The sequence below is a fragment of the Rutidosis leptorrhynchoides genome, chromosome 1, assembly GCF_046630445.1.
Source record: "Rutidosis leptorrhynchoides isolate AG116_Rl617_1_P2 chromosome 1, CSIRO_AGI_Rlap_v1, whole genome shotgun sequence".
Lineage (NCBI taxonomy): Eukaryota > Viridiplantae > Streptophyta > Magnoliopsida > Asterales > Asteraceae > Rutidosis > Rutidosis leptorrhynchoides.
Genome location: NC_092333.1, coordinates 445,012,120 through 445,032,712, shown reverse-complemented (window position 1 = coordinate 445,032,712; position 20,593 = coordinate 445,012,120). Strand labels below are relative to the sequence as shown.

The 20,593-nt window shown below is 32.1% G+C and overlaps 1 protein-coding gene across 2 annotated transcripts; it reads right to left on the bottom strand.

Moving 5' to 3' along the window:
• Nucleotides 1-5,021: 5,021 nt before the first annotated feature.
• LOC139873011 (putative glucose-6-phosphate 1-epimerase) lies at nt 5,022-8,612 on the bottom strand. 2 transcript variants are annotated; one of them, XM_071860947.1, is made up of 9 exons: nt 8,540-8,612; nt 8,329-8,359; nt 6,945-7,246; nt 6,775-6,849; nt 6,593-6,649; nt 6,225-6,523; nt 6,007-6,109; nt 5,813-5,912; nt 5,022-5,285 (listed from the first exon to the last, which is right to left on the bottom strand). In XM_071860947.1, exons 3-9 carry the CDS (start codon nt 7,053-7,055, stop codon nt 5,098-5,100), a joined length of 933 nt encoding a protein of 310 aa, XP_071717048.1. In that variant the 5' UTR covers nt 7,056-7,246; nt 8,329-8,359; nt 8,540-8,612; the 3' UTR covers nt 5,022-5,097. The 2 variants fall into 2 exon arrangements, with proteins under 2 accessions (XP_071717048.1, XP_071717042.1); XM_071860941.1 differs by lacking the exon at nt 8,540-8,612 and having other exon boundaries at nt 8,329-8,459.
• Between the last annotated feature and the right edge of the window lie 11,981 nt (nt 8,613-20,593).

Sequence of the window (20,593 nt, the reverse complement as noted above, 5' to 3'; positions counted from 1 at the left end):
TATACATGTAGTATTTTAATATGTATTCATACACTTTTGAAAGACTTCAATACACTTATCAAAATACTTCTACTTAACAAAAATGCTTACAATTACATCTTCGTTCAGTTTCATCAACAATTCTACTCGTATGCACCCGTATTCGTACTCGTACAATACACAGCTTTTAGATGTATGTAATATTGGTATATACAATCCAATGATCAGCTCTTAGCAGCCCATGTGAGTCACCTAACACATGTGGGAACCATCATTTGGCAACTAGCATGAAATATCTCATAAAATTACAAAAATATGAGTAATCATTCATGACTTATTTACATGAAAACAAAATTACATATCCTTTATATCTAATCCATACACCAACGACCAAAAACACCTACAAACACTTTCATTCTTCAATTTTCTTCATCTAATTGATCTCTCTCAAGTTCTATCTTCAAGTTCTAAGTGTTCTTCATAAATTCTACAAGTTCTAGTTACATAAAATCAAGAATACTTTCAAGTTTGCTAGCTCACTTTCAATCTTGTAAGGTGATCATCCAACCTCAAGAAATCTTTGTTTCTTACAGTAGGTTATCATTCTAATACAAGGTAATAATCATATTCAAACTTTGGTTCAATTTCTATAACTATAACAATCTTATTTCAAGTGATGATCTTACTTGAACTTGTTTTCGTGTCATGATTCTGCTTCAAGAACTTCGAGCCATCCAAGGATCCTTTGAAGCTAGATCCATTTTTCTCATTTCCAGTAGTTTTATCCAGAAAACTTGAGGTAGTAATGATGTTCATAACATCATTCGATTCATACATATAAAGCTATCTTATTCGAAGGTTTAAACTTGTAATCACTAGAACATAGTTTAGTTAATTTTAAACTTGTTCGCAAACAAAAGTTAATCCTTCTAACTTGACTTTTAAAATCAACTAAACACATGTTCTATATCTATATGATATGCTAACTTAATGATTTAAAACCTGAAAACACGAAAAACACTGTAAAACCGAATTTACGCCGTCGTAGTAACACCGCGGGCTGTTTTGGGTTAGTTAATTAAAAACTATGATAAACTTTGATTTAAAAGTTGTTCTTCTGGGAAAATGATTTTTCTTATGAACATGAAACTATATCCAAAAATCATGGTTAAACTCAAAGTGGAAGTATGTTTTCTAAAATGGTCAACTAGACGTCGTTCTTTCGACTGAAATGACTACCTTTACAAAAACGACTTGTAACTTATATTTCCGACTATAAACCTATACTTTTTCTGTTTAGATTCATAAAATAGAGTTCAATATGAAACCATAGCAATTTGATTCACTCAAAACGGATTTAAAATGAAGAAGTTATGGGTAAAACAAGATTGGATAATTTTTCTCATTTTAGCTACGTGAAAATTGATAACAAATCTATTCCAACCATAACTTAATCAACTTGTATTGTATATTATGTAATCTTGAGATACCATAGACACGTATACAATGTTTCGACCTATCATGTCGACACATCTATATATATTTCGGAACAACCATAGACACTCTATATGTGAATGTTGGAGTTAGCTATACAGGGTTGAGGTTGATTCCAAAATATATATAGTTTGAGTTGTGATCAATACTGAGATATGTATACACTGGGTCGTGGATTGATTCAAGATAATATATATCGATTTATTTCTGTACATCTAACTGTGGACAACTAGTTGTAGGTTACTAACGAGGATAGCTAACTTAATAAACTTAAAACATCAAAATGTATTAAAAGTGTTGTAAATATATTTTGAACATACTTTGATATATATGTATATATTGTTATAGGTTCGTGAATCAACCCGTGGCCAAGTCAAATTCTCAACGAAGTGATATTTGGTGAAAGTGAGTTATAGTCCCACTTTTAAAATCTAATATTTTTGGGATGAGAATACATGCAGGTTTTATAAATGATTTACAAAATAGACACAAGTACGTGAAACTACATTCTATGGTTGAATTATCGAAATCGAATATGCCCCTTTTTATTAAGTCTGGTAATCTAAGAATTAGGGAACAGACACCCTAATTGACGCGAATCCTAAAGATAGATCTATTGGGCCTAACAAACCCCATCCAAAGTACCGGATGCTTTAGTACTTCGAAATTTATATCATATCCGAAGGGTGTCCCGGAATGATGGGGATATTCTTATATATGCATCTTGTTAATGTCGGTTACCAGGTGTTCACCATATGAATGATTTTTATCTCTATGTATGGGATGTGTATTGAAATATGAAATCTTGTGGTCTATTATTATGATTTGATAATATATAGGTTAAACCTATAACTCACCAACATTTTTGTTGACGTTTTAAGCATGTTTATTCTCAGGTGATTATTAAGAGCTTCCGCTGTCGCATACTTAAATAAGGACGAGATTTGGAGTCCATGTTTGTATGATATTGTGTAAAAACTGCATTCAAGAAACTTATTTTATTGTAACATATTTGTATTGTAAACCATTATGTAATGGTCGTGTGTAAACAGGATATTTTATATTATCATTATTTGATAATCTACGTAAAGCTTTTTAAACCTTTATTGATGAAATAAAGGTTATGGTTTGTTTTAAAATGAATGCAGTCTTTGAAAAACGTCTCATATAGAGGTCAAAACCTCGCAACGAAATCAATTAATATGGAACGTTTTTAATCAATAAGAACGGGACATTTCACTTTTGGTTGACACTTGGAAGCATGTTTATTCTCAGGTATTAAAGAAATCTTCCGCTGTGCATTTGCTCATTTTAGAGATATTACTTGGAGTCATTCATGGCATATTTCAAAAGACGTTGCATTCAAGTCGTTGAGTTCAATAAAGATTATTATTAAGTAAATGACAGATTAGGTCATTTATAGTTCGGATATTATGAAGTGGTATGCATACCTGTCAACTTTCGATGTAATGAAAGGTTGTCTTTTGAAAACGAATGCAATGTTTGTAAAATGTATCATATAGAGGTCAAAACCTCGCAATGTAACCATATGTTATTGTATTCGTCCTTATGTTATTGATTTTACTAGTTGTAATCTATTTGTACCAATCTGGAGACGGTTTTATGATTGATGCCGTATACCACAGCCGACACCTAATGGAGTTTCGATTGTAATATGTTTGGCAAATTTCAACCTTGGATCAGATTCTTTGAACCTTCTTTGTCTAGCTTCGTGTTACGTTCTATTATTATGGTTAATATGGAAGTGAATGATCTTTTGTTCATGAGAGCGAGACTGATTTCAGGAAGACCTTCATCAACTGAAAAATGATGTCAATATAAACATTCATATTAATTATAGACAAAATTTCATTCCTCGTCTCTGTAGTTTGCATCAACTTTGACTCCTCGTCCTTTTTCTTTTTTTTGTGCATCCCTCGTCCCTAATGTATCACAATTATACATCCCTCGTCCTCCCGTCTAGTTTCTGTCTATTTCAGCCGTTTGTTCAAGCATGTGCAAAGCATGTGAGGGTACTTTAGTCTTTTTAATCTATTTATTTTCTTTATTATCTGACTTATCTTTTCATCCTCATCATCATTAATCATCCCCAAATTAAAACCCTAGAAATCAAATTATAATAAACACCAGACGAAACACCTCACCTCACCTCTCGTTATCCACCATCATCCTTATTCATTTCATAACTTTCACGAATCAAACCGTAAAAAAAATTAAATTCAACGTACGTCGCCTACAAGCTTAGTCAGTATGCATACTTTGATCTTAATTTTGTGGTATGTTGTATGGATTTAATTTAATTATTTGTTTTCTTCCTTTCGATTACGAGTTGCTTAATATTCGATTGATTGATGTTATATATCGCGTATCTAGAATTTTTGTTACCTTTTTTTGCGATTTGGTCCAAAGTTGTAATTGTTTGGTTTGATTTATGCTAAAAAAATCATTAAAATTGTTGATTGTTGATTTATTTATTAACGATGTAGATGTTAGAGATCTTAGATGCAATTAACATTTTTGTGTTCATATCTTTGATTCAATTTAAGCTGGAGTACTATTTTTGAAAAAAATACTACTCCGTACTAACATATCGACTATATTAAATCCGTAAGTGTATCAGGTATTGTAAAAAGATTTGATTTGTTTATAATTGCTTCAATTTTTTTTTCCGATTACTACTGTCTATATCTATGCTCTTTTATTTGTGTTCAATTAGGGTTTATGTTGGATATGTTGATTAGGTATAAAAAAAAAAAAAAAAAAAAAATGAGAAGAAGATGAATGGGAAAAGGAAGGAGGTTAATATGAAAGAGAATGGGAAAAGGAAGGAGGTTAATATGAAAGAGAATGAAAATGGAAAAGAAATATGTAAAATGACGAAACTACCCTCACATGCTTCGCACATGACTACACTTAACGTTTGAATTTGACAGAAAGTAGACGGAGGACGAGGGATGTAGAATTGTGATACAATAGGGACGAGGGATGCACACAAAAAAGAAAAGGGACGAGGAGTCAAATTTGATGTAAACGAGGAATAAAATTTTGTTTTAATTATATGTAAATTTTGTATTACTGTACAACAAAAGTTACCAATCAGTATAAAAGTTGATCAAAACGTGACGCACAGAATTAAAAATTAAACGCTTATTCAACTATGTCTTTGTTAATAACAAACTATATTACGATTACGATAACCATAATTTTTAACAAAATTTTTATATGTAACGAATATTTATTAACCTGTATAACCATCAGGGATATGAACGGATGATTTCAAATTGAATTTGATATGAATTTGAAGGGAAAATAATAAATCGATATAATAGATGATTTCAGATTTATTTTATCATGAAGAACTTACTCAAAATACATGTAAGAACACTGGTCAGGATTACAGTGTAGTGTGACTTAATAATATGCACACATCTTTATAACTCGGAAGATAAAACATAACCATATTTAACTAGTCACAATCCTAAACACAGATTACACAATACATTAACACTAAAAAAAAAAAAAAAAAAAAAAAAAAATCTAAAAACCAAAATAACAAATATGAAAGTAGAGTAATATCTTATTTGGAGGCACCTCAACTGAAAATCAGAGATCCTCACTACAAAAACTCGATGGCACGACAGCAATTTCCAAACGACCCGTCCATTCTTCACCTGGTTTCAAAGTAATCGGTTTTTCGATCGCTGCACCATCGACACATAACATCTGCTTGTACTCATCGTCTCCTAAATCATACATTGCTTTTGATTTCTTGTCCCATGGATTCCACACCACTTCAATTGAGTTACAAGAGCAAATAAGTCAAGAAAAGATGTGAGTTGACTTTTAAAGTCAACAGGAATAAGATTCAGAATCTATGGAAATAACTGAAATAACTTTTTAAATGATTTTAGAGAAGTTTAAACATAAGACTTTGTTGTACATTTAGGAAATAAAAAATGTTGATCTTGAATTCATAACAAGATTCATATCGATTTCAAATATGAAATGTAGTCAGTTTGACTTCAAAAGTCAAAGAATGCTATTGTGAATAGAGAAAGTCAGTAAATTTGCAGAAATCAAATGGAACAAGTCAAGAACTGCAATTTGTATATGAGCTTTAAATTCAACATTAGATACCAGTATATACCGAATTAACATATTTGACTTTTTAGGTAAGACTAACTTCAAAGTTAGTCTTTTAAAGTTATGAGAAATTTCAACAAATTTGATTTTTTTTTTTTTTTTTTTTCTTAAAGGCGGCTGGATGAAGTACACAATTAGTATTAGATAAAAGCCAATAACTTTAGTAACAACTTACCAACGTCCGGTAGTCCTTCCTTTCGTATCACGTAAGTACGCTTTCTTTCATGATCAAGTACAGCAATACAATTCGGAGAACTAAGATAAACACGATCAATCTGAATATTCAACCCAAACATAACATCATCGATCAAGGCAAACGTATACTTTATTATTATCGATAACACTTTTAATGCATTAAGTTCAAGATACCTCGGATTCAAACGTGATAGCATCTCCTTGTTCTGTAAAACGCTCTCTTTTAAAAAGATTGTCGAAGTAGTCCATCGTTTCTAGCCCTTCAACTCTCACTTCACTATGTATCACAAGATTATATTACATTAAGGCCCCGTTTGTTTTCGGTTGAGTCGGGACTAGTCAGATGTTGACCAACGTTGACTTTTAGTAATAAATATATTAAGAAAAAATACCTTATGTCTGAAACAGAAAGATACGAGTGATAACCGAAAGAGAAACTGAACGGCTTCCCGTTAACGTTCCTAATGCGAGATATCAACGTCAAGTTCCCGTCCATTGCAAGAGAGACTCGAAGACGAAACTCAAACATGTGTGGCCAAAACTTCAAATCTTCTTCTGAAGGTTTAAGTAGCAAATCGACAAACGATTTTCCGTTAGAATCGTTTGCGGGAAACGGTGGAGGATCGTCATCAATAGTCCAAAGTTTGTTTCTTGCAAACCCATGTTGCTCGAGCGAATCGCAGTTCCCAAACTATATCAACCGGTTATAGGTTATATACATGAACGCGTAAGTTAACTTTATGCATTACAAAAAACATACCTGAGGAAAGCAAATTGGAATACCTCCTCGCATAGCCTTCGGGGGCTTTAAAATACTCTAAAATTGTTAAGTACGGATTAACAAACTATAATCAGTAAAAATCGAACCAAAATCTTGCAAGTTTATCATCATCATCATAAAACAAAAATGAAATACAACAACAACAAAAAAAGAACCCGCACCTTACTACTTGTGAACAAAAGTTCTTCACCCCGTTCATTTCGCCATGAAATTACTTGACCGCCAAGCAAGCTAACCTGCATAAATGCACATATCAAAGATCAAATTAGTGCATGATTTTCTTGAAATCAAACAAGATTCTTATGTTTACAAAAGTTAAAACTAAACTAACCCTAGCCGAAGCTCCTTGTGGGTTTCGAAGCACAATTTGCTCGATTCCATTCCAATCCTTAATCGTTTCAAGGGCCAATCGTGAATCCCAAACTGCTGCAGAGTGTCCCATTTTCTTTTGTCTCTTATATTAGCTTTCACAAAACCTAATGTTGTGAACAATCAATAAAAACTGCCGCTACTTATTCAAATTTGATTTCAATCGCACCGTCAAATTCTTCCATAAAACCGGGTCTTGAAAATGGATCAACCTGAATCCAATTTGAATTGTAGTTTGAAAATGAATGCTTCTATTCAATACACCTAGCAAAGGATAAGATAGACAAAAGTCAAGATTGTGATGCACGAATCCTCACCTAATATTTCAACCTAACTTTCACATAAAACTAAAAGCAATCAAATTTAGTACATAGCAAGCAAAACACATGTTCATTATAAGATGACTCAATCACTCTCAGAACAATATTACTCATATGATTAAATAATAATTAACATAAATGATCCTCTACCTTAAGTTCAAGAATTAAAAATCCAAGTAGAAAATCAGCCAACTTTACCGTTTAAAAGACCTATAATTCCTAAAAGAACTTAGCCCACAACAGTTAGAATACAAAATGACAGAGGCTTAAACTTCTACACAAAGTTCATAACATAAAAGAATCCAACCAAATTAATCAAGTAAGATGTATGAAAATGAAGCATAAATAATAAAACAAACTTAGTCCCTTTTTTAAACAATCAAAGAACCAAATTTACTGTTAAAACGGTTTATCCTTAATCATAAAACCTACCTTTGAATTGAAATACAAACATCAAACAATAGACTCTTAAACCAATATTTACAAAATTTGACTTAACTTCTAAAAACTTATATTACAAAAAAAATATATTTGGAAAATGGATGATTCTTAGGGGTTCAGGCCCATGGAAAACTTCCAACAAATGATTCCTATATATTTAAAGAACAAAACCCATATCCCTAAAATCAAAATCAAATCTCACAAATAACTATAAATGAAAAAACTTGAAGTTACTAATACCAAGTACCACCCCACCAATTCAAGAAAATTAAAACACAATCTTTGAATTACATACATCCTACATTACCAATTTAAAATATATATATATATATATATATATATATATATATATATATATATATATATATATATATATATATATATATAACCCAATTCCTACAATTTTTAATTTTGGATCCAAACACCATACACAACTTTCTGATACAGTAACGAACTACATATTTATAATAACAACAACAATAGTACTGAATCTAAAAAAGACCCACTTGGAGAAACAATAAACAGTAGATAAATAACACAATAACAATTATAAATATAATCATAAAATAAAAAAGATTCACTCACATTGATGGTTTAGGCTTCAAATAAAAAGTACCTGTGAGGAAAAATCAAGAACCTTAAATAAAGTTTGAAGCTTTATTAAAAAAAACTAGAGAAAAAGAGAATAAATAAACATGGGGTAAGAGGCAAGATTGTGAAAACATGTGCAAATATATAATAAAAAAAAATTTAAATTTAAGCAAAAATTAAGGAGGAAGTAAATGAAAAGGGGTACCTTGAAATTTCTATCTGGTAAAGGACTGTGAAGGACGTGGAAGATACGTGAAGTACATGTAAATTGTACAAACGGTCAAGATTTGGAAAAATAAAAACAGAAAATAAAATAAAATTTAAGGAAGTATGAGATTTATTCAATTATTTTTTAATTTAAATTGTCGGGGGAGACAAAAAGGTTTCAACTTGATGAAGGAAATTGGATCAAGAAGCTAGGGGATGGCAAATGGGCCAACGATGATAATAAATTGTGATTCTGTACATTTGGTACTTCATTTATCATATAAATACATTTCACCCCCTTGGTTTGTGTTACATTCTATAGTCAAGGTTGCAAAATGCGTTATTCAGGTATTAATCGGCCGAGACTTTAGAAGGATTAATCGGCAATTCAGGGATTAATCGGAGATTAATCGGATTGTACTGTATACATTTAAATATTAAATTTTAATATTTAAATGAGTAATTATAGGAAAAAACCATAAATATAGATAATTTTTAACATAATCATCTAAAATTGTTCATTTTGCTTCAAAACTACAAAATTCTAGTTTAAATTCATGTTAAAAAGTTAATCATTTTTTACTTTGACTGACTTTAATTACCAAATTCGATTTTGATCTATTAATTCACGTCGACCGTTTAATTAAACAGATTTTTGAAAATCGGAACGGATTGTTCCTAAAAATGATTAATCGGAGATTAATCGGCGAGTAATCGGGTTTTTTTACAACACTGGTTATAGTTATTTATCTTAAAACAAATTCGACTCTCAATTGTTTATATAATCCACATTTTCATAATCCTAACATTGATAATATTATTGATTTCTAATTAGTTCGATTGATAACAAGTATATGAAGATACACAAGTATGTATTGTATTATTTATTTACATATACTTTCTCGTTTCAAAATTAGTATTTCATTTTGATTTTTAAATGCAACCCTATATCATGCTACTATTATTTTCACCCCTTTATTACCAATTTCTTCCGTCCTTACGACAACACATGTTCAGCGTAGCAAACACAATAATGCATTTAGAATATACATTTAATTTATCTAAATTTTTCACTTAAAAATAGTATCACATCAACATAGTCCATATAACTATTGTACATAACCGTGTTTGTGTGCTTATAATGAGCAACAACACTTTAACATCCAATCTCCAGTCTCCGGTATATTAAAGAAGAAACGAGTAATCGAGAACATATCTGTAATAAAAAAGAAAGAAAAAGAAGATAATTATTTTACGCTTTACACTATATTGGTCCACTAACATTCGAATCTGGTGAAAAATTAATTTACGCCAATAGCATCTCTAAATTTGGCTCATATTGTTGTTTCTAAGTTGTGTTTATAGCAGCAACTATTTATGGTCTGTGGCGAGAGAAACTACAAAATTTTTAAGTAGATTTTTCAGACAGAGAACCGAGTATTCGATGTTATAATTTCAAATGTTCAGTTGAAGTTAATGATGATTCGTTATAAAAGTTCTTCCAATGTGGCTCGAATTAGCGGTATTTGGAAGTTGCGCGATGTAGAAGTCTAGTGGCTTAGTCTTGATAAGTCGTTAGGCTTGTGTTTGAGTGTTTTGACTATTGTTGTCATTGGTCGTTTTTGAGGGCGTAAGGCCTTTATGTTGCCATTGTGCTCCAATCATTCTTATTATATTTTAAAAATATTCATCAATGTAAGTCTTTATAAAAAAACAAAAGAAAATCAGTATATATAAAATAACAATAATAACTCTGAAACATATCTACAAATTATAAAAGAAAAAATCAGTATAAAGAAAGTACATGTCGTTGTGAAGGGATAAAATAAAATCTTATTTAATTAATTTATTATTGATAAATTAATATTACCTCGTCGTTCGAAAAAGTTTGTGATTGTGTGTCCTATTCACAGAGGCGAATCTAGGTTTGAAAATTAGGGTCCTAACTTTTTTTTTAAAACTATTTATATTTGAATACTATTTTAGTTACTATTTATCTTAAAAAATCATAAATTCTAAAAATACATAGGTCCTAAATTTAAATTTAGTGACATCCTATATAAATTGTAGGATACTTTGTAAAAAAACATTTCAAAGTTGACAAAGTTCGTCCGGAAAACCTTATCGCATGAAATTTTCCAGACGACATCCCGAACGTCACGTTGTCCGAAAACACTATACGAACGATTTGTCATCTGGTTTAGGCGTCCAGAAAAGCTAGTTTTCTTGTACTGCTAGCATGTAAAAGTAATTTGTCCAAGACTACTCTCTATGGAAGTTCTATGCATTCTCGTGTGAAAAGATGGATGAATCTATGTCACGAAGTTGACAACCACAATTCTTTCCTAGCATAATATAGTTTTTTTTTTTTTTTTTTTTTTTTTTTTAAAGGCAAGTTGTTGGCACCGAATACTCTCATTTGCCACGCACGCACGCGTTTTCGGGCAGGAAACCCGAACCGCATTAAAGGGATCCGAACCTTATACCATCCCGAGGGGCAGGCGGTCGGACTTGGGTCGTGAATACGGGTCGGTAAAACCTTTCTCGGGGCAATTCGGCTTTCAAGAAATAAATCCCACGTATATTTTAAAGGGAGAGACTCGAACTTGAGACCTCCCCACCCCCATCCCAATGCACAAGTGCAAAGGGGTGAACCACTAGACCACAATCACTGACGGAGTCCGGACGCGATGTCAGAACCCATCTTCCCGATCATTTACTTGTTACGGACATTACAGTCTTGCTGCCACTCAGAAGAAAATCCTCACAATGAATCCATACGGGCATCGCGTGTGGTAAACACCATTGGGTGAGGCTCGAACGCAAGACGTTCGCAACCTCCAAAGCCCATGAAATGGATGGATAATCTCAAGAAAAATATTTTACTGCTCATAAAGATCGAACCCCTAACCTCTCATATAGGAATTCGGGTTATCACTAATACACTAAACACAGGTTCCTAGCATAATATAGTTGAGGTAGTAATGATAGCCCAAAAACTTAGTTATCAATATCAAAAAAGTATTCAATGATTAATATTGATGTTTGTTTGTAGCAACATCAGTGTGTAACACAAAAGTTGAACAAAGAGAGATTCAATGTATTGTATGGTGTTTTATATAGAATAGATTAATCGAAAATACACAGATTACAATCACTAATAGTTCACGTAATAAGGCTATAGAATATGACGTACGCCTAATCTATTTATACGACAATATTTAGGGTTAATGGAATCGCTAATTCCAATCATAATTTCTTCCTTTAGGAGATCATGCCATATCCCATGATTTCAGGAATCAAGTAACAATTGATAAGATCAATATAATTTAACTACTTTGAATATTAGGTGAATTCTCATACTTGATCTCCTTAATTAATCTCCTTAGTATATATGGTCGAACCTCCTTAATCTCCTTATTACTTATAATTATCGTTTAACTCTTGCTTTAACGACAAAGGGTCTTAACAGATGTTCCTTCAAGAAAGAACTTCAAGTTGATTGAAAATTTGAAATGAAAGAGGAATGGACAACCGATTAACAGTCATGTAAATAAAAATGTATCCATCAAATCATTTGTGCTCAAATCGTTATCCAGATATGAAGTATATAGAATGATAAACACGTACATGGCACCAATAATTGAATTAAATTCTTTAATTAATTGATAAATCTAATAGATGAGTATCTCAAACTTACAAGAAATGTCTTTTGAATTATATGAAACTAGTCCATGAAATTTAATACTACAAATAAATACTCCGTATGTGTTTCTTTAGGATCGTCATATGTTCAAACATAAAATGACAAGACTTGTGAAATATTTTTTTACCATAAATGACGAAAATTGTGAACATTTTTTAACTCCATAGAGATTTTATGCAATTTTTTTTACAAAAATAACGAATGCTACTATATAAATTGAATCTTCATCGAAAAATGAAGAGCCAAAATGATATAACGAAATCGGACGGCTCGAAACAAGAAAACGTCACAAGTAGACGATAGCTACAACCGACCCTAATTACTACTACACCATAAAATCATGAAAGGAACAACCATAACACACTAAACAATCGACAAAGCACAATCGAAAAAGAAAACATCACGTGATTACTATGAATATATCCATTCAGATGTGACTCATCGGGATGATAGATGAGGACGTGATTCATTGTATTAAGGTAGGTTGGTTGAAGTGGAGAGAAACGACATGAGACTTATGCGACAAGAAGATACCCCTTGAACTAAAAGGATAATTTTTCAAAGTGGCAAGTAGACCTGCGATGTGGTACGGATCAGAGTGTTGGCTAGTAATGAATGCTCAATAAGCAAGGATGGAGGGGGTGGAAATGAGGATGCTTAGGTGGATGTGTGATAAAACCATTACAGATATGATAACTAATAGTAAAGAACCTTGAAGTTAGAAGCATTATTGAGAAGCTAAGAGAAGAACGACTTCGATGACTTGGATGCAGGGGATATGTCATTCAAACTATAGTAATCCGGACGCAGGGGATACGCCATTCAAAATATACTACACGATTAGTAACACTTGAACTCAACCGGACATCATGATTGACCTCCTGCCCAGTGATATTGCATAATTCAACTATGTTTATCTTAGCAATACCCGTCGTATTTTGGTCCTTTGAATACGGTTTGGAGGCTATTTGTTGTGATTATTAGTTAAGTTGATGAATTGGAGCTCGTTGAGTATTTATCGCGGAAATCATGTTATTTTGGTGTATTTTTAGAACTCGTATGTTGTCGTGAGTTAAAAGCTGGTTACCGGGGTGTTTCGTGGTTTCAAGTGTTTGAAAAGTCAAGAAAATGAGGTTTGAAAGGTGTTCGCGCCTTTAAGTATATAGGCGCGCATCTATGAATCGAAACATCAAGAATACACATATGGTGTGCGGCGCACCCCCATTTAAATTCGGCGTGCATATGCAGTTTATGAAGGCGCGCAGCGCGCCACTTTTAGTGTGCGGCGCGGTGGTGATTTGCAAAGTGTACGGCGCGGCTTGTTGATGCGCGGCGCGCAGGCTCGCGTGGCATGGGTTTACTCCGAAAATTTTAGCAGTTTTATTTTAATTAAGTTGCCCTAGTTCCTCATAACTAACATTGACCGTTTTTGGGAGCATAAGGGGCGATTTTGGAAGCAATCAGGGGAATTCCTTCATCTTCCAATCACTCTAATCATTCTAGAATCAACCTTCGATCCTTTCATCATTCACGATTATATTTATTTAGGTTGATTTCTTTGTTATTAACAATGAATTCTTATTTATATTTATTTGTGATTTCATTTGAAGCCATTATTGTTGGCTAGTCTTTTAATGTTTGTCTAGACTAATAAACCTATGTGTTGGATGTGATTTTCATTAATTGTTGGACTATAAGTATTTTGATTTTAAGTGTGAATACATGTATGCATCTAATGAAACTTATTCTTTTCGATACAATTGATTATATGTTTGTTTGATAGGACGAGAGTTCATCATTTTAATATATATTTTTAACTGGTTTGTCTTAATTGGTTGTTTGCTTAATCGGAGACGATAGTAAATTGAATTCAAAAGGCTATACGATTTAGGTGTAAATCACTCACAACGAGAGTTGGTGTGATTATTGATTACTACGAGCGTAGAGTCATAATTTGAACATGATTATCAGTTGAATCAACTTTATCACATCTAGAAGGTCTTAAGTGACGGGGAATTCCGTGCTGTGTAATCTTAGTTGTTGTGTCTGCACTGAGGAATTCCAGGTGGACCGATTAGGTAATTCACATGCTTTAATCCACAATTTGAGCTTAATTAAATTGCATCCAGCACTAGATATAAAAGGTCTAGACGAACATATGTTCTATTATTTGATTTTACAACTATCTTGTCTTTTTGCTTTAAAGCTTAAACATAGAAATACCACAAATATTGTTTTTCTATGTTAATTAGTTAAAGTTACCCTTGATTTGGCTAATCGTTAAATAGCTACAAACACAATTATCTAGTACTTTCTATTTTCTTAGATTAACTTTAGTTTATTTTCATTAGTTACAATCTTAATTCACACGCGTAAACTGTCCTTGAAATGATCTTGGATTTACCAACTTTATATTATTGCACGATCGGGTACACAGCTCGTTAGTGTGTAATCTTTAATAACCGGTAATTCCTTTTATATATAATAGACGCGATTTTACACATCAAGTTTTTGGCGCCGCTGTCGGGGACAGTTGTGTCGAAAATTAAGATTGTCATCTAATTGTTCTTAGTTGAGTCCTAGTTTGCTAGTTTATTTTTGTTCTTAGTTTATTCTTGTTTGAGTCTGTGATGACCCGGAAAATTTTGATTTATTTAAACCAATTCTCTATATGATTTAATATTTAAGCAATGCATTTTGACAAGTTTTAAAACTTTTGTAAATGAGTTTTATATAACGGTTGACCACCTTGTTTGTCCGACGATTCACGAACGTCATAACTTGTGATAATTATATAATTGTGTATGTATATATAATTATATAATTGTGTATGTATATATATATATATACGGAAACATGCGAATAATATTTATATACGAAATGATAAAAATTTACTAGTGAATGATACAATTTCAAATTAAAAATTTTACGTATATAATCGTTTTATTTTTATGATGTATTTTTTTAAATTTTTAAGAAGACACGAAGTTAAATCAAAGATGTACAAGTTGTAAAGCACAACGTACAACAACGTAACTTAAATAGTTGAATTAAAATTAATTCATTTACTATTCATGTGAATAGTAAATGAAACGTAATTAATTAATTTATTATTCACATGAAAGCGATATGATTGAAATTATTAATTATAAGTTACATAAGATACCCCTAAAGTATTTAATAAATATGACTTTTTAAAATATTAAAATTCATTTATTCGATTGAATTAAATGAATTCCGTGATTTACGGTGGCACGGAATGATCAGCAGACTAGTACGTACACTCTACATCGAACGTATATAGTAATTTTATAAAAAAATGGACCTTTTTACAACAAGTTTTATAAAGCTTAAGACCAAAATAAATATATGTATTCAATTATAAAAAGTGGAATTCTTTTTATTTATACTTTTATCCGTCAATTATTAGCAACAGAGCACGAAATACCGGTCCGTGAAAACTGTTGGCAGATATTATTGAATGTTAATTGTCACGTTTTTATTTTCTATATTATTATATTATTTAAATTATTATTATTATATCTATATATATACTGGATCGTTTCTGCCAAATTCATTTGATCTTTCCTATCTCTCGACCTCATTCTCTCTAATATATATATATATATATATATATATATATATATATATATATATATATATATATATATATATATATATATATATATATATATATATATATATATATTATTAATATTATTATTATTATTAATATTATTATTATTATTATAATTATTATTATTATTATTATTATTATTATTATTATTATTATTATTATTATTATTATTAAGATTAATGATATTAATCTTATTATTATTATTAGTATTATACATAAAATATCACGACGGGGTTATGTTCAAGTGATTTCAAAACGGGTTAAAGCTAAGGAAATTATGAGTTATAGCTATGGAGGTTATGGGTAATGTTCGTCGGTACCATGGGTGAATCAAAGGCTAACCTTTCATTTGTCATTTCCGTTGCGTCTGCATACTTTTCCTACAATATTGAACCACAATATTGATATGTGAGTTTATAGATCCCTTTTTAATTGCTTTTTCAATATATATATTTTTGGGCTGAGAATACATGCACTATATTTTAAACGCAATGGATACAAGTACATACTAAATTCTACACTGAGTTTGAACCAAAAATCCCTTAGCTTTGGTAACTAGTAACTACCAGTTATAAGAACTGGTGGGCGTGAGTAGTTGTATATGGATCCATAGCGCTTGACATCCCCGTCCTTTCCAGGTATAGAGACCCAAGCCTGAACTATAAAGCGAACGTATGCTATTTGAGTTTAGTACACGTTGGTTTGCGTGTATTGTACATGTTGGTTGTATGTATGTTAAAACAGGGGTACCTATTATATATATGTTAAGTTTAGTTACCAGGGTGCTCAATTTCGTAGAATATTTTGATAAACATTTTGGATGAAACAACTGAAATCTTGTGATCTATCTTTATATACAGAGTATGTGCAATATTAAAACTATGAACTCACCAACCTTTGTATTGACACTTTTAAACATGTTTATTCTCAGGTTCCTAGAAGTCTTCCGCTGTTTACTTATACGTTATACAAGCTATGTGCATGGAGTCATACATGCTTTATTCGAGAAAACTTTGCATTCACAAAATCATCACCATGTATCTTATTTTGACTGCATTGTCAACGGATGTATTATTGTAAACTATTATTTACGGTGATTGTCTATATGTAGAAATCATCATATGTCAAAAACCTTGGAATTAAATATTCATTTATGGTGTGTCTTTTCAAAAGAATGCAATGTTTACAAAACGTATCATGTAGAGGTCAAAACCTCACTATGAAATCAATGAATATCGTACCGCGTTAATAGCGATTTTGACGGGTCGTTACAGTTGGTATCAGAGCTGGTTTAAGCTGTTTAATCGGCTTAATCGTAGAGGGGGTTCTCACAGTGTAACCTGTGACAAAGCATTGGCTCTTACTCCTCGCGGTCCGATTATGGTTTGCTTTGACGAGAGGCAGGGCTGTAAAATCAGTGTCTGAGGTACGCTCAGTGGTCACCAGGCGGTTAGCTGGGAAGACACTGAGTGGGATGCGTCCCCAACGTTAAAGTTGGTATCCGAGCTTGAGGTCATAGAGAACCAGAATTTGCATTAGTGTGTTTAACTGGTAATTGTTAGGATGCATTAGTGAGTCTGGACTATGACCGTATTTGTTTTTACCGATTTTTGCTTATCATTTCTTGTCAGAAATTACATACTTATCATTCTTAAGTCTAGACACGTTTTCCTGCATTTATTGAATAGATAATGTATAAACGAATTCATATCTTAGCATATCTGTTACTGTAAACTTTGCCTGACATCTTCCGAAGATTTCTCCGTAATTTATGGGATTTTAGTATTACATATGCATATGTAAATTATGTATTGAAGGATACTAATCTAAATCCTATAATATATTCCATATCAAAAATCATTTCCCTGATTATACAATATGGATCCCGCATCTAATTCAAATTCCGTAGATTCCGATAGCTCTTCTGATACGGAATTCTACCTAAGCTCTGAAAGCAGCGTAACCGGAATGGATCAACCAATTAGCCATCATCTATTCTGGATGAATTTGGATGGGTTCGTAATCTACTTAATCATTGGAGACAGGAAGAAGGTGATCCTTTCCATCCACCACATTTCCTTCTGGGCGAAGAACCTGAAGCACTTACCGGCGAACCAATCCGTAACACCATTTTCACCCTCATTTCCAGAATAGCTCGCAACGATTACGTAACATCTACTATTCTAAATCTTATTCATCCGCTCGTTCGAACCGCCAATCATCCCAGTGTAATAGAAGAAGTCAACAATCTTTGCGCTCGAGTAGTGGCGTTGGAGAATATGGTGCAAAGATTACAAGCACCAACAACAACACCAGTACCACCAACAACATCCACATCGCAAGCTTCAATACCACAAGCACTAGCAGCATCACCGACATCAACAGTACCACCATCATCAACACCAACAGTATCATTACCACCACCAACAGCCACATCCACATCACACGCCTCAACATCACAATCTGTACCTCGGACATCAACATCATACGCACCATAGGTACCAAGGAGTACCAACAACAACAAACGATGAAGTATTAATTCATCACTTCATTGAAGAAATATTCTGCAGAGAACATGTAGTTTCTAAAAGTTTTAGAGATTAATTATTCTAGTTTTAACCGTAAACCAGATGAGTAGATGGATAGAGATGATAAAGGAAACCCTGACAAGAATGGTGTGTGATTTACAAGCTAGACTTGTTGTACAAGCGCCACCAGCATCACCATCAGTATCACCAACACCAGCAACACCTGTAGCACCACAAGCTCCACCAGCTCCATAACCACCGACGATATCGACAACACAACCACCAATGGTTATATTGAAATAACGAGTTATGGAGTATTAACCCATTATTTCTAAAGAATTTATATATTAAATATATATGAATTTTGGAAACCATAATATATCTTTTCGTACTAAACTATTATGTATGAATTTTTAAGGGTAAGTACTACTCGGTTAATTCATATTACTAATATGCTATGATGTACGACTTAACCATCGTTAACTACAATCTCTGTTTCAACTCAATGAATTCCATCTCCTAATAAACTAAGTGTATTACTCAATTACATGTTTGATGTTACACTTTCATTATCGATGTATTCAAAACTTTCTAGAAAATATCACTCGTACCTTGCGAAGTTCACAAAATTTCACAAGCACTAATATCCTTCACCGAGGAATGTCAATAAGAATAGATAATGAAGTATTGATGACATTAGTCAAATACTCCGCGAAGATTATGTAATCTCTAATGTTTTAGAGATTATTCATTTCTAGTTCCAGCCGAAAATCAAATGAGTTTAATAATATATTAACTCATTAAATAGGTATTACATCTGAAGAAAGTATACATATATATTTTCATAAAGACTGTAGTAAAATTCTATTGTACAAAAATATTAATTGTGAAATTTTTTTAACGGGTAGGTAATACCTGAGAAATATTTGAGTTCACAATTAATATGTTACACGGTACATCATTCAATTAATCAATAATCATTAACTATACTCATTACTTTCACAACGATATACATTCTTTCATAGAAATCTGAGCAACCATACTCATTCAAATCCAATTACATATTCTGATTTTAACATATCAGAATCCAAGTCGAGATATAACCGATATCATCACTCTTAGATTCCTACATCTTTCAAAGCTATACTTTGACTTCAAAACTGTGCTAGAACATCACTTCTAAAACCCAGAAAAATATTCGTATCATTCAAAATTCTAGATATTGACGATTACAATCTGCGTTCAAACCCTTCATGATTCTTGAAAACACCTCAATTAAGAAACAATCGAGAGGATGATTCAACCACACATTATCTATGAAAAGAAAGATTTATGCATATAGCTATGCACCTGAAAACTCCCGGAACCTAAGTAAAGATTTAGCATAAATCTTTGATCCATTGGCATTGTTATTACCGAAAATAACCTTGCAAATTTTTTAAAGTATCCAGTTTTATCACACTTCCAACAAGTCAACCTCGACTTTTCAGATCAGCCTTATTATAACCTTGATATATATATGTTCTTGTTACCGGGGAACCTTTTATATTCTACCATATTAATAGTAAACGTACCAGCAACTTCTTTAATATGTGACTTAAGTCTCTCCCAAAAATCACTATATTTATTCATTGAAACCCTATCATGTACTCGTCTACATCTTCTAACGATAATTGCCATACCAAATACCGGGAAGTATTAATCATCATTTTTCGTTATATATACATATAACTTCTATCTCATAGGCTTACGTACTTCAATTCTGAATTTCTGAATAAGCACCCCAGTTTACGAATCGGTTCTCGAAATTTTGAAAAAGCTGATGAAGCAGCAAAAACTGTAAATGACCTTAACAGTCAAAAGTTTGATGATAAAGAATAGCGTGTTGAAAAAGCTCAGAAAATGGGAAAATTTGGTACTGAAAAACGGATAGAGCAAACCATGAAGGAGGCTGTGGACAAATCACAAAGACTAAATCTACCTTCAAAGAATCCAAATGATTCAGTATCTGCTGAGATCTTTAGCAAATACCTTGCTCCTGACTCTAAACCTTTGCGAACAAATCCTCTTCATCATCCTTCGATCTTAGAAATTCTAAGATATCTTGTATCTTTAAGTATAAATATCCTTGATATCTCTGAAGATACCTTCATAATTATTCTTGTATGAAATCATCTATCT